This window comes from Mytilus edulis, chromosome 7, assembly GCF_963676685.1.
Source record: "Mytilus edulis chromosome 7, xbMytEdul2.2, whole genome shotgun sequence".
Lineage (NCBI taxonomy): Eukaryota > Metazoa > Mollusca > Bivalvia > Mytilida > Mytilidae > Mytilus > Mytilus edulis.
The window spans coordinates 45,639,904-45,666,655 of NC_092350.1; the positions used below are offsets into that span (position 1 = coordinate 45,639,904).

Sequence of the window (26,752 nt, forward strand, 5' to 3'; positions counted from 1 at the left end):
AAGGTGCTAAAACCAACCAATAAACAAACAAATACTGACAACTGTCCAGGATTGCTGCACAAGGTGCTAAAACCAACCAATAAACAAACAAATACTGACAACTATCCAGGATTGCTGCACAAGGTGCTTAATCCAACCAATAAACAAACAAATACTGACAACTGTCCAGGATTGCTGCACAAGGTGCTTAATCCAACCAATAAACAAACAAATACTGACAACTGTCCAGGATTGCTGCACAAGGTGCTTAATCCAACCAATAAACAAACAAATACTGACAACTGTCCAGGATTGCTGCACAAGGTGCTAAAACCAACCAATAAACAAACAAATACTGACAACTGTCCAGGATTGCTGCACAAGGTGCTAAAACCAACCATTAAACAAACAAATACTGACAACTGTCCAGGATTGCTGCACAAGGTGCTAAAACCAACCAATAAACAAACAAATACTGACAACTATCCAGGATTGCTGCACAAGGTGCTTAATCCAACCAATAAACAAACAAATACTGACAACTATCCAGGATTGCTGCACAAGGTGCTAAAACCAACCAATAAACAAACAAATACTGACAACTGTCCAGGATTGCTGTACAAGGTGCTTAATCCAACCAATAAACAAACAAATACTGACAACTATCCAGAATTGCTGCACAAGGTGCTTAATCAAACCAATAAACAAACAAATACTGACAACTATCCAGGATTGCTGTACAAGGTGCTTAATCCAACCAATAAACAAACAAATACTGACAACTATCCAGGATTGCTGCACAAGGTGCTTAATCCAACCAATAAACAAACAAATACTGACAACTATCCAGGATTGCTGCACAAGGTGCTAAAACCAACCAATAAACAAACAAATACTGACAACTGTCCAGGATTGCTGTACAAGGTGCTTAATCCAACCATTAAACAAACAAATACTGACAACTATCCAGGATTGCTGCACAAGGTGCTTAATCCAACCAATAAACAAACAAATACTGACAACTATCCAGGATTGCTGTACAAGGTGCTTAATCCAACCAATAAACAAACAAATACTGACAACTATCCAGGATTGCTGCACAAGGTGCTAAAACCAACCAATAAACAAACAAATACTGACAACTGTCCAGGATTGCTGCACAAGGTGCTAAAACCAACCAATAAACAAACAAATACTGACAACTGTCCAGGATTGCTGCACAAGGTGCTAAAACCAACCAATAAACAAACAAATACTGACAACTGTCCAGGATTGCTGCACAAGGTGCTAAAACCAACCAATAAACAAACAAATACTGACAACTGTCCAGGATTGCTGCACAAGGTGCTAAAACCAACCAATAAACAAACAAATACTGACAACTGTCCAGGATTGCTGCACAAGGTGCTAAAACCAACCAATAAACAAACAAATACTGACAACTATCCAGGATTGCTGCACAAGGTGCTAAAACCAACCAATAAACAAACAAATACTGACAACTATCCAGGATTGCTGTACAAGGTGCTTAATCCAACCAATAAACAAACAAATACTGACAACTATCCAGGATTGCTGCACAAGGTGCTAAATCCAACCAATAAACAAACAAATACTGACAACTGTCCAGGATTGCTGCACAAGGTGCTAAAACCAACCAATAAACAAACAAATACTGACAACTGTCCAGGATTGCTGCACAAGGTGCTAAAACCAACCAATAAACAAACAAATACTGACAACTATCCAGGATTGCTGCACAAGGTGCTAAAACCAACCAATAAACAAACAAATACTGACAACTATCCAGGATTGCTGTACAAGGTGCTTAATCCAACCAATAAACAAACAAATACTGACAACTATCCAGGATTGCTGTACAAGGTGCTTAATCCAACCAATAAACAAACAAATACTGACAACTATCCAGGATTGCTGCACAAGGTGCTAAAACCAACCAATAAACAAACAAATACTGACAACTGTCCAGGATTGCTGCACAAGGTGCTAAAACCAACCAATAAACAAACAAATACTGACAACTGTCCAGGATTGCTGCACAAGGTGCTAAAACCAACCAATAAACAAACAAATACTGACAACTGTCCAGGATTGCTGCACAAGGTGCTAAAACCAACCAATAAACAAACAAATACTGACAACTGTCCAGGATTGCTGCACAAGGTGCTAAAACCAACCAATAAACAAACAAATACTGACAACTGTCCAGGATTGCTGCACAAGGTGCTAAAACCAACCAATAAACAAACAAATACTGACAACTGTCCAGGATTGCTGCACAAGGTGCTAAAACCAACCAATAAACAAACAAATACTGACAACTGTCCAGGATTGCTGCACAAGGTGCTAAAACCAACCATTAAACAAACAAACACTGACAACTGTCCAGGATTGCTGCACAAGGTGCTAAAACCAACCATTAAACAAACAAATACTGACAACTATCCAGGATTGCTGTACAAGGTGCTTAATCCAACCAATAAACAAACAAATACTGACAACTATCCAGGATTGCTGTACAAGGTGCTTAATCCAACCAATAAACAAACAAATACTGACAACTATCCAGGATTGCTGCACAAGGTGCTAAAACCAACCAATAAACAAACAAATACTGACAACTGTCCAGGATTGCTGCACAAGGTGCTAAAACCAACCAATAAACAAACAAATACTGACAACTGTCCAGGATTGCTGCACAAGGTGCTAAAACCAACCAATAAACAAACAAATACTGACAACTGTCCAGGATTGCTGCACAAGGTGCTAAAACCAACCAATAAACAAACAAATACTGACAACTATCCAGGATTGCTGCACAAGGTGCTAAAACCAACCAATAAACAAACAAATACTGACAACTGTCCAGGATTGCTGCACAAGGTGCTAAAACCAACCAATAAACAAACAAATACTGACAACTATCCAGGATTGCTGCACAAGGTGCTTAATCAAACCAATAAACAAACAAATACTGACAACTATCCAGAATTGCTGCACAAGGTGCTTAATCAAACCAATAAACAAACAAATACTGACAACTATCCAGGATTGCTGCACAAGGTGCTTAATCAAACCAATAAACAAACAAATACTGACAACTATCCAGGATTGCTGCACAAGGTGCTAAAACCAACCAATAAACAAACAAATACTGACAACTATCCAGGATTGCTGTACAAGGTGCTTAAACCAACCAATAAACAAACAAATACTGACAACTGTCCAGGATTGCTGCACAAGGTGCTAAAACCAACCAATAAACAAACAAATACTGACAACTATCCAGGATTGCTGCACAAGGTGCTTAATCAAACCAATAAACAAACAAATACTGACAACTATCCAGAATTGCTGCACAAGGTGCTTAATCAAACCAATAAACAAACAAATACTGACAACTATCCAGGATTGCTGCACAAGGTGCTTAATCAAACCAATAAACAAACAAATACTGACAACTATCCAGAATTGCTGCACAAGGTGCTTAATCAAACCAATAAACAAACAAATACTGACAACTATCCAGAATTGCTGCACAAGGTGCTTAATCAAACCAATAAACAAACAAATACTGACAACTATCCAGGATTGCTGCACAAGGTGCTTAATCAAACCAATAAACAAACAAATACTGACAACTATCCAGAATTGCTGCACAAGGTGCTTAATCAAACCAATAAACAAACAAATACTGACAACTATCCAGGATTGCTGCACAAGGTGCTAAAACCAACCAATAAACAAACAAATACTGACAACTGTCCAGGATTGCTGCACAAGGTGCTAAAACCAACCAATAAACAAACAAATACTGACAACTATCCAGGATTGCTGCACAAGGTGCTTAATCAAACCAATAAACAAACAAATACTGACAACTATCCAGAATTGCTGCACAAGGTGCTTAATCAAACCAATAAACAAACAAATACTGACAACTATCCAGGATTGCTGCACAAGGTGCTTAATCAAACCAATAAACAAACAAATACTGACAACTATCCAGAATTGCTGCACAAGGTGCTAAAACCAACCAATAAACAAACAAATACTGACAACTATCCAGGTTTGCTGCACAAGGTGCTAAAACCAACCAATAAACAAACAAATACTGACAACTATCCAGGATTGCTGCACAAGGTGCTAAAACCAACCAATAAACAAACAAATACTGACAACTGTCCAGGATTGCTGCACAAGGTGCTTAATCAAACCAATAAACAAACAAATACTGACAACTATCCAGGATTGCTGCACAAGGTGCTTAATCCAACCAAAAAACAAACAAATACTGACAACTATCCAGGATTGCTGAACAAGGTGCTAAATCCAACCAATAAACAAACAAACATAAATATATTTTTAATTTTAGTTTCTTGAGTATAATTCGGAATTTAGTATGACGTCCATTATCACTGTACTAGTATACGTATTTTTAGGAGCAAGCTGAAGGACACCTACGGGTGCAGGAATTCTCGCTACATTGAAGACGCATCGATGGTCGGGTTGTTGTCGCTTTGACACATTCCCCATTTCCTTTCTCAATTTTACAAATATGTACAGGAAAACAATGAAATACGTACTGTATATAGAAAGCTGGTGATAAGACAAATCATTGGCAGTATCTGTTAATTTTTTCATTACTTGTTTACACTTAGAATATTGACATGTCATACTTACATAATGGAGCTGTAGTACTCAGTATGATGATGACCATTACTTGTTTACACTTAGAATATTGACATGTCATACTTACATAATGGAGCTGTGGTACTCAGTATGATGATGACCATTACTTGTTTACACTTAGAATATTGACATGTCATACTTACATAATGGAACTGTGGTACTCAGTATAATGATGACCATTACTTGTTTATACTTAGAATATAGACATGTCATACTTACATAATGGAGCTGTGGTACTCAGTATGATGATGACCATTACTTGTCTACACTTAGAATATTGACATGTCATACTTACATAATGGAGCTGTGGTACTCAGTATAATGATGACCATTACTTGTTTACACTTAGAATATTGACATGTCATACTTACATAATGGAGCTGTGGTACTCAGTATGATGATGACCATTACTTGTTAACACTTAGAATATTGACATGTCATACTTACATAATGGAGCTGTGGTACTCAGTAAATTGATGACCATTACTTGTTTACACTTAGAATATTGACATGTCATACTTACATAATGGAACTGTGGTACTCAGTATAATGATGACCATTACTTGTTTACACTTAGAATATAGACATGTCATACTTACATAATGGAGCTGTGGTACTCAGTATGATGATGACCATTACTTGTCTACACTTAGAATATTGACATGTCATACTTACATAATGGAGCTGTGGTACTCAGTATGATGATGACCATTACTTGTTTACACTTAGAATATTGACATGTCATACTTACATAATGGAGCTGTGGTACTCAGTATGATGATGACCATTACTTGTTTACACTTAGAATATTGACATGTCATACTTACATAATGGAGCTGTGGTACTCAGTATAATGATGACCATTACTTGTTTACACTTAGAATATTGACATGTCATACTTACATAATGGAGCTGTGGTACTCAGTATGATGATGACCATTACTTGTTAACACTTAGAATATTGACATGTCATACTTACATAATGGAGCTGTGGTACTCAGTATAATGATGACCATTACTTGTTTACACTTAGAATATTGACATGTCATACTTACATAATGGAGCTGTGGTACTCAGTATGATGATAACCATTACTTATTAACACTTAGAATATTGACATGTCATACTTACATAATGGAGCTGTGGTACTCAGTATGATGTTTTCATTACTTGTTTATACTTAGAATATTGACATGTCATACTTACATAATGGAGCTGTGGTACTCAGTATGATGATGACCATTACTTGTTTACACTTAGAATATTGACATGTCATACTTACATAATGGAGCTGTGGTACTCAGTATGATGATGACCATTACTTGTCTACACTTAGAATATTGACATGTCATACTTACATAATGGAGCTGTGGTACTCAGTATGATGATAACCATTACTTGTTAACACTTAAAATATTGACATGTCATACTTACATAATGGAGCTGTGGTACTCAGTATGATGTTTTCATTACTTGTTTATACTTAGAATATAGACATGTCATACTTACATAACGGAGCTGTGGTACTCAGTATGATGATGACCATTACTTGTTTACACTTAGAATATTGACATGTCATACTTACATAATGGAGCTGTGGTACTCAGTATGATGTTTTCATTACTTGTTTATACTTAGAATATTGACATGTCATACTTACATAATGGAACTGTGGTACTCAGTATAATGATGACCATTCCTTGTTTACACTTAGAATATTGACATGTCATACTTACATAATGGAGCTGTGGTACTCAGTATGATGTTTTCATTACTTGTTTATACTTAGAATATTGACATGTCATACTTACATAATGGAGCTGTGGTACTCAGTATGATGATGACCATTACTTGTTTACACTTAGAATATTGACATGTCATACTTACATAATGGAGCTGTGGTACTCAGTATGATGTTTTCATTACTTGTTTATACTTAGAATATTGACATGTCATACTTACATAATGGAGCTGTGGTACTCAGTATGATGATGACCATTACTTGTTTACACTTAGAATATTGACATGTCATACTTACATAATGGAGCTGTGGTACTCAGTATGATGATGACCATTACTTGTCTACACTTAGAATATTGACATGTCATACTTACATAATGGAGCTGTGGTACTCAGTATGATGATAACCATTACTTGTTAACACTTAGAATATTGACATGTCATACTTACATAATGGAGCTGTGGTACTCAGTATGATGTTTTCATTACTTGTTTATACTTAGAATATTGACATGTCATACTTACATAATGGAGCTGTAGTACTCAGTATGATGATGACCATTACTTGTTTACACTTAGAATATTGACATGTCATACTTACATAATGGAACTGTGGTACTCAGTATGATGATGACCATTACTTGTTTACACTTAGAATATTGACATGTCATACTTACATGATGGAGCTGTGGTACTCAGTATGATGATGACCATTACTTGTTAACACTTAGAATATTGACATGTCATACTTACATAATGGAGCTGTGGTACTCAGTATAATGATGACCATTACTTGTTTACACTTAGAATATTGACATGTCATACTTACATAATGGAGCTGTGGTACTCAGTATGATGTTGACCATTACTTGTCTACACTTAGAATATTGACATGTCATACTTACATAATGGAGCTGTGGTACTCAGTATGATGATGACCATTACTTGTTTACACTTAGAATATTGACATGTCATACTTACATAATGGAGCTGTGGTACTCAGTATGATGATGACCATTACTTGTTTACACTTAGAATATTGACATGTCATACTTACATAATGGAGCTGTGGTACTCAGTATGATGATAACCATTACTTATTAACACTTAGAATATTGACATGTCATACTTACATAATGGAGCTGTGGTACTCAGTATGATGATGACCATTACTTGTCTACACTTAGAATATTGACATGTCATACTTACATAATGGAGCTGTGGTACTCAGTATGATGTTTTCATTACTTGTTTATACTTAGAATATTGACATGTCATACTTACATAATGGAGCTGTGGTACTCAGTATGATGATGACCATTACTTGTTTACACTTAGAATATTGACATGTCATACTTACATAATGGAGCTGTGGTACTCAGTATGATGATGACCATTACTTGTCTACACTTAGAATATTGACATGTCATACTTACATAATGGAGCTGTGGTACTCAGTATGATGATAACCATTACTTGTTAACACTTAGAATATTGACATGTCATACTTACATAATGGAGCTGTGGTACTCAGTATGATGTTTTCATTACTTGTTTATACTTAGAATATTGACATGTCATACTTACATAATGGAGCTGTAGTACTCAGTATGATGATGACCATTACTTGTTTACACTTAGAATATTGACATGTCATACTTACATAATGGAACTGTGGTACTCAGTATGATGATGACCATTACTTGTTTACACTTAGAATATTGACATGTCATACTTACATGATGGAGCTGTGGTACTCAGTATGATGATGACCATTACTTGTTAACACTTAGAATATTGACATGTCATACTTACATAATGGAGCTGTGGTACTCAGTATAATGATGACCATTACTTGTTTACACTTAGAATATTGACATGTCATACTTACATAATGGAGCTGTGGTACTCAGTATGATGATGACCATTACTTGTCTACACTTAGAATATTGACATGTCATACTTACATAATGGAGCTGTGGTACTCAGTATGATGATGACCATTACTTGTTTACACTTAGAATATTGACATGTCATACTTACATAATGGAGCTGTGGTACTCAGTATGATGATGACCATTACTTGTTTACACTTAGAATATTGACATGTCATACTTACATAATGGAGCTGTGGTACTCAGTATGATGATAACCATTACTTATTAACACTTAGAATATTGACATGTCATACTTACATAATGGAGCTGTGGTACTCAGTATGATGATGACCATTACTTGTTTACACTTAGAATATTGATAAGTCATACTTACATAATGGAGCTGTAGTACTCAGTATGATGATGACCATTACTTGTTTATACTTAGAATATTGACATGTCATACTTACATAATGGAGCTGTAGTACTCAGTATGATGATGACCATTACTTGTTTATACTTAGAATATTGACATGTCATACTTACATAATGGAGCTGTGGTACTCAGTATGATGATGACCATTACTTGTTTACACTTAGAATATTGACATGTCATACTTACATAATGGAGCTGTGGTACTCAGTATGATGATGACCATTACTTGTTTACACTTAGAATATTGACATGTCATACTTACATAATGGAGCTGTGGTACTCAGTATGATGATGACCATTACTTGTTTACACTTAGAATATTGACATGTCATACTTACATAATGGAGCTGTGGTACTCAGTATGATGATAACCATTACTTATTAACACTTAGAATATTGACATGTCATACTTACATAATGGAGCTGTGGTACTCAGTATGATGTTTTCATTACTTGTTTATACTTAGAATATTGACATGTCATACTTACATAATGGAGCTGTGGTACTCAGTATGATGATGACCATTACTTGTTTACACTTAGAATATTGACATGTCATACTTACATAATGGAGCTGTGGTACTCAGTATGATGATGACCATTACTTGTTTACACTTAGAATATTGACATGTCATACTTACATAATGGAGCTGTGGTACTCAGTATGATGATGACCATTACTTGTTTACACTTAGAATATTGACATGTCATACTTACATAATGGAGCTGTGGTACTCAGTATGATGATGACCATTACTTGTTTACACTTAGAATATTGACAAGTCATACTTACATAATGGAGCTGTGGTACTCAGTATGATGATGACCATTACTTGTTTACACTTAGAATATTGACATGTCATACTTACATAATGGAGCTGTGGTACTCAGTATGATGATGACCATTACTTGTTTACACTTAGAATATTGATAAGTCATACTTACATAATGGAGCTGTGGTACTCAGTATGATGATGACCATTACTTGTTTACACTTAGAATATTGACATGTCATACTTACATATTGGAGCTGTGGTACTCAGTATGATGATGACCATTACTTGTTTACACTTAGAATATTGACATGTCATACTTACATAATGGAGCTGTGGTACTCAGTATGATGATGACCATTACTTGTTTACACTTAGAATATTGACACGTCATACTTACATAATGGAGCTGTGGTACTCAGTATGATGATAACCATTACTTGTTTACACTTAGAATATTGACACGTCATACTTACATAATGGAGCTGTGGTACTCAGTATGATGATAACCATTACTTGTTTACACTTAGAATATTGACATGACATACTTACATAACGGAGCTGTGGTACTCAGTATGATGATGACCATTACTTGTTTACACTTAGAATATTGACATGTCATACTTACATAATGGAGCTGTGGTACTCAGTATGATGATGACCATTACTTGTTTACACTTAGAATATTGACATGTCATACTTACATAATGGAGCTGTGGTACTCAGTATGATGATGACCATTACTTGTTTACACTTAGAATATTGACACGTCATACTTACATAATGGAGCTGTGGTACTCAGTATGATGATGACCATTACTTGTTTACACTTAGAATATTGACCTGTCATACTTACATAATGGAGCTGTGGTACTCAGTATGATGATGACCATTACTTGTTTACACTTAGAATATTGACATATCATACTTACACAATGGAGCTGTGGTACTCAGTATGATGATGACCATTAATATACTGGAAAAAAAAAAAATCTTTTTATAAATTATCAGTTCTATTGAAAACAAAAAAAATATTTCTCTCACTCAGAGCAAATAATTTATATTCACTGACTTTGTGCATCTATAATAAGTATGCAAACTGTAAATATGTTTCTATCTTTTTTTCTAAATGCTCAACATTATTTAAATGACTAAATAACAGTAATCATAGTGCATACTGCATAAAGAACAGATCTTGAAGTCAGTGGGAAAATTGCATAAAGTGTACGCTTTTCTTTCAAAGTATGTTATACTACACCGTAAGTCTTTGAAAGCTTCTGTACAAAGTTTATTACATATTCAATTGCTCATTCAATAAATGCATCTACCAAAATAAGTCATGGATGCAAATTTACCAGCACCATTTAAAAAAAATAGATAATAAATTTGTTTTAAAAAATATCATTCATTCTTCATTCTTCATGTTCTTGATCTTAAATCATAAAAAAAATGTTATTGGGGGCAAATCATCTTAATGTCTTAAATGTAAAAGCTTCAAACAAGTCATGGATAAAAATTTACCAGCATCAAATTTAAACAAGAGTGCACACACTGAAATGTCTCGCCTTCTTTACTAATCATTGATATTATGTTGATAGTCCTAAGTATAAAGCTTTATTACAACTGTCAAATAAACTTAACATTAACCAAGATAGCTAAACAAAGACCAATGAACCATGAAAATGAGGTCATGGTCAGATGAACCATGCCAGGCAGACATGTACAGCTAACAAAGCTCCCATACAACAAATATAGTTGACCTATTACTTATAGTTTAAGAAAAATAGACCAAAACACAAAAATAATGAACCGTGCAATTGAGGTCATGGTCAAATAAAACCTGCAGGACTGACATATAGATCATAATATATTTCCATATACCAAATATAGTTGACCTTTGGCATATAATATTAGATAAAAAGACCAAAACTTAAAAACTTAACTTTGACCACTGAACCATGAAAATGAGGTCAAGGTCAGATGACATCTGCGTGCTAGACATGTTCACCTTACAATCATTCCATACAACAAATATAGTAGACCTATTGCATAAAGTATGAGAAAAACAGACCAAAACCCAAAAACTTAACTATAACCACTGAACCATGAAAATGAGGTCAAGGTCAGATGACACCTGCCAGTTGGACATGTACACCATCCAGTCCTTCCATACACCAAATACACTAGCCCTATTGCTTATAGTATCTGAGATATGGACTTGACCACCAAAACTTAACCTTGTTCACTGATCCATGAAATGAGGTCGAGGTCAAGTGAAAACTGTCTGACGGGCATGAGGACCTAGCAAGGTAAGCACATACCAAATATAGTTATCCTGTTACTTATAATAGTAGAGAATTCAACATTACAAAAATTCTGAATTTTTTTTTCAAGTGGTCACTGAACCATGAAAATGAGGTCAAGGACATTGGACATGTGACTGACAGAAACTTCGTAACATGAGGCATCTATATACAAAGTATGAAGCATCCAGGCCTTTCACCTTCTAAAATATAAACCTTTTAAGAAGTTAGCTAACGCCGCCGCCGTAGCCGCCGCCGGATCACTATCCCTATGTCGAGCTTTCTGCAACAAAAGTTGCAGGCTCGACAAAAAAAAAATAATCTAAAAACATTTCATTCATTCTTGATCTTAAAATCATAAAAAATCTTTCTTGGTCATTGCACATGATCATGATGATGTAGTTAGAAACTGTAATTTATTAGTTTTAAAAATTTTGACAAAAAATTAAAATGCATTCATAACATTCACTTAGAAATACATGCATTTGCATTTATCATAAATCGTTGAACAAAATTTCTGATATTAATAGTGCTGATTTGACTTGACCTACAAATAAGGGATTGCAACTTTTCTTATTCCTGATTATTACCTCATAGCTGGATCCATGTAATACTTCCAGTCAGCTTCTACAAACCATATCAATAAAGCACTAATGATGACAATGACAGAACCTAAAGCATCTCCTAATACATGTAGAAACACACCTCTCATATTTAACTGGGAACCAGATGCTAAAAACACAAATGTATAATGATCATACATGTACTAAAATTTTAAGGAGAAAATTTACACAATAAAATTGACTCTGACATCTAGATCTTTTTGTAAATAAATTTTATTTTAGAGTCGGGCAAGATATGTATAAATTAACATAGTTGACATGAGCTCTGTAAAGTTCTTTTAAAACTGACTTGATATTTAAAATACAAAAAACAAATTATAAGCACACTTGACAGAATAAACAGCACACATATAGGTATTCAAAATTTTGTTGGTACAATTTTTTAACATTGAAAATTTACTTTATGTTGAATTGTCATTACTAGAATAAAATGCTTTTTACTAAATCATCCCTACTTGTAAATATAAATTCAATGCATGTACCTGCTTCATTTGTGTACGTGTAAACATAAACCTACTTGTGAATATATAATTAGTTATTGCAGATAAGTATTTCAGTAAACTTGTCTTATTGTACATGCTGTAGGAGTTTTTCTAATTGCTATTTTCTTTGTACATGTATGTCATATCTAAACTCTTAAATCATAAAAAATATAAAAGAACTTATATATGAAAATATATTGAGGTATTAGATATCAAATCAGCTCCTAGGGTCACATGTTATAGGTTTTTAACAAGTGGATTGTGAATGTTTGTTTCCCTCTTTGTTAACCTATTAAACAAGTTTGTGGGAATATGTGATCCTTTTTAGTTTAATCAAACACAGATTTGTTAGAAATTGCATGCAGCTTATGATTTTTTTCTTAAATCTTGGCAAACCTGGAAGAAATTATATGATTGCCATGTTGTTGAAGTTTTTCATGGCCATAGTATAGACTCAAATTAACCCTTCTATTTTTATTTGCTGAAAAATCATGGAGGTGTTATAAATTTTCTAATGTCAGACACGCGAAGCAATGAACATGATGAATGTGTTTTTAATTTGATAGATGCTTGTGTGCTTTTCGTAAAATTGTTTTTTTTTAAGATTGTAACACAGTGATGACTGCTGTACCCATATTTTGACTATTTTATTTATTATGTCTGTTTTGTTCACGCATCGTTGTATAAAATATAAAAGAATTTGATGAGACTGTTGTAAAAGTGAGAGGTAAAAAGTTGGCGCTATAAAACCAGGTTCAATCCACCATTTTCTACATTTGAAAATGCCTGTACCAAGTCAGGAATATGACAGTTCTTGACCATTCGTTTTTGATGTGTTTTGTCATTTGATTTTGCCATGTGATTAAGGACTCTCCGAGTGAATTTTCCTCAGAGTTCAGTATCATTGTGATTTTACTTTTTATGGAAGCCAAACCTAATACTATAAAATTACCTGCTTGTGGATCATCTTCCATTTCTATGACAACCCCATCTATTTCTGCTGAGTTTTCTAAAGCACTTGTATGACTATGACCATGACCATGAGAATGTTTACCATTGGAATTTTTGACATGTCCATTTTCTGCTTTGTCCACTAAAGCTACTTTTTCATGTGAATGACTATGACTTCCACCACCATGAGAATGTCCTAAAAAAACAAACAAAACTACTGTAAATTCATTAACACAAGTGGGGTACTAATTTGCGAATGAAATGATTATTTAATTATTTTTTTTATTGTAGATTTGTTTTAAGTTGGGTTTTTTCATGATTAGTTTCAGATTCAGTTGAGATGATCTTCTTCAGAATGTTCAGTTTTTTACCAAAAAAAACAAAAAATGGTAAAATTATTGAAGAAAAATTACTGCTAGTAGAGTTAACTGATTATTTGGCCATGACAACCTTTTTGTACACAAAATGTTGTAAGGAAAAAGATAAAATAAATCAGGCTCTTCCTGTAATCAATCTCTACTAATCGAAAGGGCCTTAACTCTTTATAAAATTAAAACAAGTAACAAAACCTGGATTTTGATTGGTGCTCTCTAGAAGAGTGTGCCAATTAGAACGCTTTTTTAAGATTTACTGGTTGGAAAATAAGTTACTATGTGGTATGGACTTTGCTCATTGCTGAAGGTCAAACAGTGACCTACAGTTGTCACCTTCTATTTCATTTGGTCTCTGATCGAGAGTCGTTTAATTGGCAATCATACCACATTTTCTTATTCTTATATAAACATACCATGTTCATGAAACAAACAAAGACCAATAAGATTAACTGCTAGTCCCAAACTTCCAACAATAAGTAATAATTTAGGGTCTTTGATTTCTTCTATTTCAACCAAACGTTTTAATGATTCTACTAAGATGGAAAAACACAACGCTATCAGGAAAACAGCATTAACAAATGCTCCAAGAATTTCTGCTCGTATCCAACCAAATGTGTTCTTGTGAGTTTGCCACTTTGATATCTGAAAAATATACAAATCAACAATGTATTAGACATGACAGACTGATTATACCATACATGGATACTATATATATACCGGTATATATGTAATTAATATTCAGTAATATAACATACTTTTAATTTCATTTTTTTCTTAAGGGGGGGATCATATGTCAGGGTTCTCACGAAGGATTTTTGAAGGCGAGTCTAGGGATTAGTCATTTTTGGCCATGGTGAGACTAACAGTTAGAAAAGAAGATATATTATTGCAATATGCAGTTTTGAAAATGATGAGTCCATTAGTTTTCATAAGTCGGTGGCCAGGATTCATGTGCTCTGATTATGTGAAATATGTAAAATATATGTAAACAGTATCATGCATGTCATAACATGGTTGGGTTCTTTTTCTTGGGGAGGAGGTGTTACCTTTTTACAAACAGTTGATTTATTAATTTTGTAATTCACACGGCTTAAGCTTAAAAGAATTTTGGTTATGTAATTATCTACACTTTAATTAGCACATATTACATGTATTACACGTATTACAAACTTATATATTGATCATGTAGATATTGGATAGAAATTTGAGTGACATAATTTTAAATAATCCAGAAATCTCCTATACAATAGAAAAGTTCAATTAATTCTTGATGATGACAAATACATAAAATATGAAATACATGTATCAGACTAGAGGCATACAGAATTTTAGATACATAATAAAGTCATTAATTTGAATATAAATCCTGTTTCCCTAAAAGTGTTAAACATTCATTGACATTATATTAATTCTAAAACTACGTAAAACATGTAAAAACTGCAACATTAAATTTGAAATGTATAATTTTTCATTTGTCATACTTGTAACATGTGTAAGGTGCAGTGTTTAAATTAGATTTGTTTTTGTAAACAATGTATAAGACATCACTTTAAAATTCGGATTTTTTTAAAACCCTGTCTGCAAAAAAAATACTTCCACAAGTTCATTTGTAGTTGCAGAGAAACATATTTGCAACAGAAAATTGTTTGTGGCAAGAAGGTTTGCATCTTTAATATTCATTCCTCTAAAAAAAATTAAGCATAAAACTACAATGAACTATGTGCTTCTTTTGTACCTACAATGTGGCCTGATACAAAAGAGCCAGAAGCTTCATACACTAGTAAGTTTATAAAACATACACTATCTATATTTTTATCAGTGACTCAAGTCTAAAATCTCTCACTATAGGGGAGAAATTAACATACATTACATTGTTTTATACCTTAAATATGTTTTCATTAACATGATTAAAGGCTGAAGTAACTTAATAGTGGTAAATAATCTATAAGTGTGAACAAACATGAAGTAGATGTTATCATATGGTTATCACACCTACAAATGCAAAAAATGAAATGTATGACATATAAGTGTGCACTTATAAACCACATCAACATGTATTTCTCACAATTTTCTTAAAATTTGATAGATTTTACCTTTCATAATGGATTAATGGACCAAAGATTATTCTTATTGACAAAGGGCAGTAACCATGGTAATCATGGTACTTTAAAGCAACAAAAAATCAGTTCAAAACTTTGAATTGTAGCTATGGTGATCACAACATCGGGTGTTTAGTCTCTGGTACAGAGTTGTTTTATTAGCAATTGCAATTATACCACATCTTCTCATCTAGATCTGCATATCAGTATGCCAACTCATATGAACACTAAGACAAAATGTAAGAGATGCAGAATGCTTTTTTGGGTATTTACCCATTCATTGCCATTACGATTGATTGCTGTTGGTTTGATGCCACTTTTAAGTGCCAATTTTGGTCTCTTTTGTGGCCGTCAGTTTCTATGGGTAGAGGAGATTGAGTCACTGGGAAAACAACAGCCCAAGGAAAACTGACGATCCTAGTAAATTAAAATTGAAGTAAAATATGTATACACATGCATCAGCAAGGTTTGAACTCACAACCTCAGTATTGCCTGGCTTAGTGATTATAGTAGAACTATTTAGACTACTGAGGCCCCTTTTACTTATTATGATAATGTATTTCATTTTATAATCTGAAAACAAACAATTTCATATCATGTACATGTACATGTGTATGTATAAAAAATGCCACTTTGCCATTACATAACATGTTTATGGTAGTCCTGACTCTAAAGTGTGATGGGGACGCTAAAGTACGATGATCACGCTAAAGTGCGATGGTCTACGCTAAAGTGTGATGCTTTATACATACGCTAAAGTCTGATGGTCCGCGAAAGTATAGATGTAAAAATGTAGTTTGATTATGACGTAAACAGTCGTTTATACAAACCAAAAAATTATGTACATGTCGGAAGATACATCACGAATATTTGATTAACAACTTTTAAACCGGAATGTGCTTGACTTTATTTCATACCTAACCAGGCTTAGTCGGATAAAACAAATGTGTTTATTATGGGGTGCTGGAAGAAGGACTTGTGTCTTGCACAGCATAGTCCTTTGACAACATTTCTATATAGATACAAAATAGTATACGCAGAGGTATTCTGTTTCCTGTATCCTGCTTCTATTCGAAACTAACAGATACTTAAAATCATTGTTTACGTTGCAGTCTACTCAGGGTCCCGTTAAAAAAATGTCAATTTTATTGAAAATTAACGTTGGTAAAATAGAGGTTTTTGTAACTTATGTGACGACGGTAAGGGGGTGTTCATAGTAGTGATAGACTGTGTGTACGGCAAGCTACACAAATTATCACAATATCAATGCGCCCGAATTGTTGAAAAATTCATTTAACAGGACATACAGTATTTTTCGACACCTAGATGACTTTTCTTTTAGTAATTATTACGTGGTTGGTCTTTTACATATAGAAACAATCACTGAAGCCTGTCGGTAAATTAAAACCAAGCCTATCACATATGTTATACCTTAGCATATGTATATACTAGCTTTTGCAAAAAAAAAGACTACTTATTTTAAATCCATGCACTTCAATCCCCTAACCTATAATCCATTGCATGATAAACCATCGTGCATTAGCAAAAAAAAAACAACCATCGCACTTTAGCGTGAGACACCATCGTACTTTTGCGTAGACCATCACACTTTACCTAGTTTAGTGTGACCATCGCATTTAAAAGTACCATTGCACTTTAGAGTCCTACATATTGATAACAGAATTTAAAAAAAAGATACTGTCACAGTATATGTGTACCTGAATAAATTGTGTATAGTGTCCTAAATGAAATGGCAGTCATTATAAGGTTACATGTACTCAAAAAGTGATGTCATGTCTCTTCGAAAATATTATAATACAAAGATTTTAAAAGGATAAGTCATTGTTATTCCCCATACTTAATATCAGAACAATTAAATTACTTAATATATGTATTTTACTAGTATTGTTCAGGGTCTTACTTTTAAAATAAAAAGCCACACTAACTTTTAAGAACTTACATCTGTACATTGACCTTGAAATTTTTAAATGATAAAGTTAATTTTGTCATATATAATTACATGTATTATATATAAAATATAATACTTTTTATGTCATAATACTGAAACCAGATGCTCCGCAGGGCGTAGCTTTATACGACCGCAGAGGTTGAACCCTGAACGGTTAGGGCAAGTATGGACACAACATTCAAGCTGGATTCAGCTCTAAATTTGGATTGTGATTAAATAGTTGACACAGCATAGGTTTCTGACACAGAATGAATGTGTTCTAATGAACTTAAAATTTTTGTTTCTCTTAGAGCAATTCACTATGCTGTTGAATATTAATCCTCTCAAAAAAATGTTTGAAGAAATTTTCTTTTTTATTTATGAAATTTGAAATGAGAAAAATTGAACCCAATTTTTTTAATCACATCCCCCTTTCCCTTATTCCAAAACTAATCTCAATTAAAATTTCTAATGGAGTTTGCAACAATAACTACTCATTTAAATACATCATAAAATATTAAGATGTAAAAAAACTGCTTGTTATCACTGAATGGTAAAGATTATTTTAATTTATCAGTTGGTAGTAAAAAATGAATATACATTGTATATTGTATATAACAAAGATTTTTAAAAGTTGATTCTGGACAAAGAAAGATAACTCCAATTAAAAAAAAATCTTGCTATTGCACAATATTTTGCAATTAGATATTTTTTGCTTACTATTCTGGACAAAGAAAGATAACTCTAATTAAATTTTTTTTTGATATTTCACAATATTGTGCAATTAGATATTTCTTGCCATTGCGCAATACTGTGCAATTGAAAAGACTTGCTATTACACAATACTTAATATAATAATTTTAGATCCTGATTTGGACCAACTTGAAAACTGGGCCCATAATAAAAAATCTAAGTACATTTTTGGATTCAGCATATCAAAGAACTTCAAGATTTCAATTTTTGTTAAAATCAGACTAAGTTTAATTTCGGACCCTTTGGACTTTAGTGTAGACCAATTTGAAAACAGGACCAAAAATGAAGAATCTACATACACAGTTAGATTTGGAATATCAAAGAACCCCATTTATTCAATTTTTGATGAAATCAAACAAAGTTTAATTTTGGACCCCAATTTGGACCAACTTGAAAACTGGGCCAATAATCAAGAATCTAAGTACATTTTTAGATTCAGCATATCAAAGAACCTAACTGATTCATTTTTTGTCAAAATCAAACTAAGTTTAATTTTGGACCCTTTGGACCTTCATGTAGACCAATTTGAAAACGGGACCAAAAGTTAAGAATCTACATACACAGTCATGACAGTTAGATTCAGCATATCAAAGAACCCCAATTATTCAATTTTGATGAAATCAAACAAAAGTTTAATTTTGGACCCTTTGGGCCCCTTATTATGTTGGGACCAAAACTCCCAAAATCAAACCCAACCTTTCTTTTATGGTCATAAACCTTGTGTTTAAATTTCATTGATTTCTATTTACTTATACTAACGTTATGGTGCGAAAACCAAGAAAAATGCTTATTTGGGTCCCTTTTTGGCCCCTAATTCCTAAACTGTTGGGACCTAAACTCCCAAAATCAATACCAACCTTCCTTTTGTAGTCATTAACATTGTGTTTAAATTTCATTGATTTCTATTTACTTAAACTAATGTTATTGTGCGAAAACCAAGAATAATGCTTATTTGGGCCCTTTTTTGGCCCCTAATTCCTAAACTGTTGAGACCAAAACTCCCAAAATCAATCCCAACCGTTCTTTTGTGGTCATAAACCTTGTGTCAAAATTTCATAGATTTCTATTAACTTAAACTAAAGTTATAGTGCGAAAACCAAGAAAATGCTTATTTGGGCCCTTTTTGGCCCCTAATTCCTAAAATGTTGGGACCAAAACTCCCAAAATCAATACCAACCTTCCTTTTGTGGTCATAAACCTTGTGTTAAAATTTCATAGATTTCCATTCACTTTTACTAAAGTTAGAGTGCGAAAACTAAAAGTATTCGGACGCCGGACGACGACGACGACGACGACGCAGACGCCAACGTGATAGCAATATACGACGAAAATTTTTTCAAAATTTGCGGTCGTATAAAAACACAAAAAACTAAAATACAGGTACCCATTAATTTATGAGAACTTATACCATGTATACCTGACCATTACACTTTGTTTTCAAGATAGGTGCATATATATTATTTATCATGTTTATAATCTAACATTCCCACACTTTTAGTTTTAGGCAAATATAACTTATTTCAAAATAATTATGCTGATGAGGGTAAATGAAAGTCATTACTGCATTTAAAGAGTTGTCATGCTATAAATGCCTTAATATACTGAGTTTAGTAAAACATATACTTGCAAAATCCCTAATTGATGGTCGTAACTTTTCACATAAACATGATGAAAAACAGTACCATTATGTATAGTCTATAGATCATATAAAGGCAATATTTGCAAATTAATGAAATTTTCATAACCAAACATTTAAAATATATCTTTGAAAATAAAAACAATGCAAAGACCAACAGCTTTCGACTAAACACTATACACATAAAAAATAAACTGTTGACACAGACTCACAGAAATATTTCTCACTTTAATGTAATTTTTATACATGTAGTAAAATGAAAATGTTGAAATATAAATCACAAAATTTCAACATATGAACTATGCAAAACTATCAAAGTCAATGGATCATAACTGAGTAAGAGAGGTCAAACAATCTCCATTGAAATGTGCTAATGTTTAAGCAACTGTGTGTAAGCATACTAAATATCATTGACTTGCCACTAGTAGTTCCCCCTGACATACTTACAAACTTATACATTGTCATGATTGTGGGCGCCTCCATTGGAAATACATGTAGCATGCTGAACTGTGAACATCTCTTTTTTTCCCTTTGGGCAAGTGTGACATAAACCAGACTGGGCAACACAATCCCCCCAAAAATGGGTGTTCTCAGGTGCCCCCGAAAGTTAAGCTGATCTCACATGTGGCACCCATTGCTTGCTAATTTCATAAAAAAAAAAAAAATCAGAATTTTCCATTTGAAAAGATAACACCATAAAGTCCATTCATTCTAGTTAAATTTAAAAGATCATGTATCCTTTACAGCATGTACAGTGAAGTCCAAATAGATTTGGAATCATTTGCATATATATATGTGTGCAAAAAATGTTCAATATCTGCTATCTGTTATGTAAATGGTCAGAAAGCTTTTATTTCATACATTTTAAACCTGCTGATTGTGGATTTCATATCCTTTTGAAATGTTGTATGCAACATGTGTAATGACAATGTTATTCGAATGTGCCAGTGGTTCATGAAACTCAAATGTTATGTCAATATCTATACAACTTTAAACCAGGTTATTCTTACATATTTAACGTGTAGGTAAATCACCGTAATTATGAAATACAAAATATGATAAAAAGTCAATACAAGGTGGACATAAGACATTATTCATGTTGCATAGTCAGATAGTAATTAATCTTTACAAAGAGTTTATAACTGAAATACATGTACAACGTAAACTGCCATATATTTTGCATGATTGGTGGTCTTGAGCTTAAGCACATAGTTTTTGCACATGTAAAGGATGTAATTGTACAATGCTAATTATTTCATAAAAACACTTCTTCATGCTTAACCACAAGACCCAGGCTTGTAAAATTACTGTCAGGCTATTAAAATTCTTCTCTACCTGCCAACAGAATCCAACTGAAATTTTCTTAAAATTGATTTAGGACTTGTGGATTCAAAGGTTTATCATGAAGACTTGCACAACAAATATTAAAATGCAATTACTATTAAAGGTGCATTCTAATAAATGTTCATATTTTCTTCACTTCATCATGTTCATACGACTAAACTGTATACATATATATAGCTACAATGTAGCTACATTCATCATTGTTCATGACATTTGTAGATTCCAATATTTGGCATGAAAAAAAATTCTAAACGGAGAGCTCGAGCCCAGCACAATACATATAATAATCAATTGGAAAGTGTCTGAACTAAGAGTCTATAAACATTATAAACAAACTTTAGAATTTGAACATCCATCTTTCTTAAGTTTACAATAGATCTAATGCAAAAGTATGTACATGAAATTTGTCATTTAATTTTGAAACAGTCATACATGTATGTACATGATCAGATGTCTGACATGCCTTTCAAGTAAATAAACTACACATAAAGTTACTTACACGCACAGAGGCAAAGCCTACAATCAAAGCCACCACGTCTGATAACATATGAAATGAATCTGCCACTAATGCTATTGAATTTGTTACGTAGCCCACAATAATCTCAACAAGGAAAAACGATGCCGTCATTCCCAACATTGTCAACAATCGACAGGTTTTTCCTGAGTATTTTCCCATTTTGTTCTATTTCTTGTTGTACAGTTTAAATATATTTCTTCTTTATTTTCTTGCTGCTACAGGTCTCTTTTTCTTCTTTTTATTTACCTCCGTTTTGTTAATTTCAATTGTTCACCTGAAAAGAGGGTAACCTTCATAATGAACTATTAAAATGATGTTATTTAATAATACGTTAATAAAATACAAGAAGATTGTGTCTTAGAATTTGAATGCCCAGGCACAAGCTTTGCAATTTTCCAAGTTTAAAAGAGGCATTACACTAGAATGGTAATTGGCTAACAAATTTGTACTCAGTCTGCCTGTTTCATGTGTACTTATCATGTGTAGGAGTTAAATAAAATGTAGATGAGTAAAACTTAAGTTATAGGTTGGAAACAAAAATATTGCAATTTTCAAAGTTATAAAGGGGCATAACAGTCATGACAGTAGAATTGTAGGTTAATCATTACCAAATTTGAACTCTGTTTGCAAGTTTTGGTTCTTACCATTGTGTATAGAGATTTTATAAAAAAAATCACATGAGGCAGTAAGTTAATCATTGCCAAATTTGAACTCTGTTTGCAAGTTTTGGATCTTACCATTGTGTATAGAGATTTAACAAAAAATTACATGAGGCAAATTAAAGAGAAATGAAAATTGGACAGACAGAAGGAAAGACGGTAAAGGGTTACACTTAATGACCCCATTGTTTATGGCGGGTGCATTAAATAATTGAAAATATATTTGAGGAAAATCATTTCATCATACATGTACATGTATGATGTAAAAATAGATGAATTGATATGGAAGTTTTTCTGCAGTAGCATAATCAGTGGTTCTCTGTGGGCGTTGCAGATTCATCCACCAACACAAACTGACCATGCTGACAAACACATATGTAGCCAATAGTCATGCTAGTACATGAACATGCTGAAAGTGGCCACCAACAACCAATCAATCAACACTATTATGGAAGTTTATCCTGGTATCATATCCATGATATCAGAGGGACATTCAAGAATCTTTGAATATTGATCATGTTTATGATTCTGGTTAAAATGTGCCATCATCACCATATTATACATTCAAATGACAGTATAAAAAGTTCCCATAGAAAACTGTTGGATATAGTATATATAATGCTATAGCTAAAGATATATTTCTGAATAAAAAACCTTGTAAATAAAATAAATCTTCAATTTAAAAGTTTAACAAAAATGCTTAAAAATTGTTCTTCTGTGACATAAGATTTATCATGTTTATTTTTATCATGTCATTTGAATGTATAATATGGTGATGATGGCACATTTTAACCAGAATCATAATCATGATAAATATTCAAAGATTCTTGAATGTCCCTCTGATATCTTTCGTGCCTCTTTTACAATTGTACATATAGTATTTTCTTTCAAAACTATGTTATGTGTATGTCAATTTTAACTTATATCATTTTTAATTACATCTCAGTATTAAGAACAGTTAATCAACTTTCAATACTATACTTCTTTTTTCCTAGACTTACAGCATGTACAGATTTTGCATCAAGGCAATTTACATTATTTGGATAGTCTAGCTACATGTACATAATCTAGAACAGAAATTTCCTATGGCTAAGGACAATTTTGATTAGCATAGTGTTGCTATTCATTATACATTTTATACACGATTATAAAAAAAATTACATGTACATATATATGTATATCATATTTTTGTACAATTGATAAGTCAAAAATGTATTAAAGTTTAAAAAAAAAGATCTAAAAAATTAGGTTAATTATGCACCCAGCCTCTCACAGATATTTAGGGTTCTATGTTGAAATACAAAATGTTTGCACCCAGCCTTTCCCATTTTAACAGGGTTCTGTGTGCAAATATGTTTTTAAAGGTACACCTGCCAAGCATGTACCTACATGACCTACTATGATGTAAGCTTTTAACAACCATGACTGGCTATACAGCCCTTACAAAATAAAAAAGAAGATACATGTATGGTATGATTGCCAATGAAACAACTGTCCACAAGCTAAGAGACCAAACTGACACAGACATTATATAATTAACAACTATAGGTCACTATTGTACTCCATGTACTCCAAATATCATATATATATATATGCCATGTATTGTAACCAGATAATGAACATGTAGCAATACGCATTTTAAACAATTAAACACAAAAGTACAAAAAATGTAGGAAGAATATGGATCATTGTGAAAACATAAAATGCAAAATTCATGATAATTATTCCTGTATTGTTATAAATATTTTACCCTGCAAGCTGACAACAATATAGAATGTATGCAAGATGCAACATACATGACATGTACTCAAATACTTTTCAATCACAGTATAAAGAGTATTGATCTGGTAATGACCAAGACATTTCTGCAAAACTTAAATTACATGTTATAACACATAACCTCAGACAGAATTACACGTGAAGACTCTACAAAAGTAATAAATATACATTTTAGAGACAAACAAAAATTACACAACATAATTTTTGTCTACTTTCAACAACTTTTCATGATCATTGTCCTTCATCTTAGGAACCTATAAGTTATAACAGATGAACAGTAAAATACAGGTCTCATCCAATATAGACTATATTAGACCGTTGGTTTTCCCGTTTGAATGGTTTTGCACTAGTAATTTTGGGGCCCATTATAGCTTGTTGTTCGTGTGAGCCAAGGCTCCGTGTTGAAGGCCATACACTGACTGTTGACCTGTAATGGTTTAATTTTTTAGATTGTTATTTGGATGGAGAGTTGTCTCATTGGCACTCACACCACATCTTCCTATATCTATTTGTTCAAGATTTGCTGAGAAAAATAGTTCCCTAAATTCATTTCAAAATATATACATTCTCGACTGTAGACGAGAGCAGCCTCAAAACCAAAACCGCAATGCATAATTTAGACAAGTTTGAAGATAAAGACATTAAATTTGGATAACTTACCGAATGGTTTCGAATTCAAAAATTTCCAGAGCTTAAAATCAAACCAGGATGTTCCAATTCTTCAATTCCTATTTTGCACAAAAACACCTTTCATGATGAATAAATTTTAAAATATGCACCCGGCCTTTTACATTTTCAAACGTTCAGTGTGCAAAATTTTCGTGGGTTGCTACGCCGGAACAGCAATTATGTGTTGAAATTCAATGAAGAAAACGTGTCCATTGCCTCACTGCCGTGTAATTTCTGTTAAAAAAATATTTAATCTCAGCTACCAATAACGCACAGATTAACGAAATACAATGTAAAACAGCTGACTTTTGCAAATTATTGATAAATTTTAGTATCTTTCTATCAAAGAAGATGTACAGGGGAGACAACTATTCAAAAGATAAGGCTTACTGTAAATTGTGAACGTGTCGCACGCATTAAATAATTCTTGATATCAATATAGAAAATGTTTGAAATACAAATTTGGAGAAGTCACCACTACACAAAATGTTCACTTCCCTCACAAAACAATAATCACGTTCTATAGCATTAAGTCCAAGTGTGAGACTGTCGGCATATTCAAACTATTGACCACCGGTGAGCACATGTCCTAGTTTAACCTCAAGAGTTTAACCTATTAAATGGTGTTAAGAGATAACATACACTTTATCTCCCTTGGCGACTGAAACTACTATAACATATTATATGTCATATGTCATAGCAGTTTTAGTTTGAGATGACGATGAACTAGCATGCAACCCTTGCACGATCGGTTACTTGGAGATTGACATAGCTTATATATATATATATATATATATAGCTATTAATAGACAATACTAGTTCATATAGACCTTGACCCTGACATAGAACATAGACATAGACGGCAGGTGGAAGATAGGTCCGCTGAGGTAGGACCTAAGGTATCAGGTGCCCTCGGGTATCGGGGGATTTGTCATCGATTGATTTACACGAAAATATAGTTCCCTATTTGGATCAATCTTAATACCAATTTAAATGTGACTTAATTCAAAAGAAATAAATACAATTCTTGGTTATATAATTATGCTGTAATAAACTTATTTCTTCGTTTTAAATGTAGGACTTCGTGGTCGTTGTAT

At 33.0% G+C, this 26,752-nt stretch overlaps 1 protein-coding gene across 1 annotated transcript in view; it reads right to left on the reverse strand.

Moving 5' to 3' along the window:
* The window catches only part of LOC139481577 (proton-coupled zinc antiporter SLC30A1-like), a 33,486-nt gene extending 7,074 nt beyond the window's left edge, over positions 1-26,412 (reverse strand). Inside the window, exons 1-7 of the mRNA XM_071264997.1 lie at positions 26,294-26,412; positions 25,647-26,244; positions 22,531-22,822; positions 14,665-14,893; positions 13,879-14,073; positions 12,412-12,553; positions 10,451-10,494 (exon numbers count right to left, since the gene is read on the reverse strand). Of these exons, the coding sequence (XP_071121098.1) occupies positions 10,451-10,494; positions 12,412-12,553; positions 13,879-14,073; positions 14,665-14,893; positions 22,531-22,707 (787 nt within the window). The 5' untranslated portion in view covers positions 22,708-22,822; positions 25,647-26,244; positions 26,294-26,412. The remainder of the gene's footprint in view (positions 1-10,450; positions 10,495-12,411; positions 12,554-13,878; positions 14,074-14,664; positions 14,894-22,530; positions 22,823-25,646; positions 26,245-26,293) is intronic.
* Between the last annotated feature and the right edge of the window lie 340 nt (positions 26,413-26,752).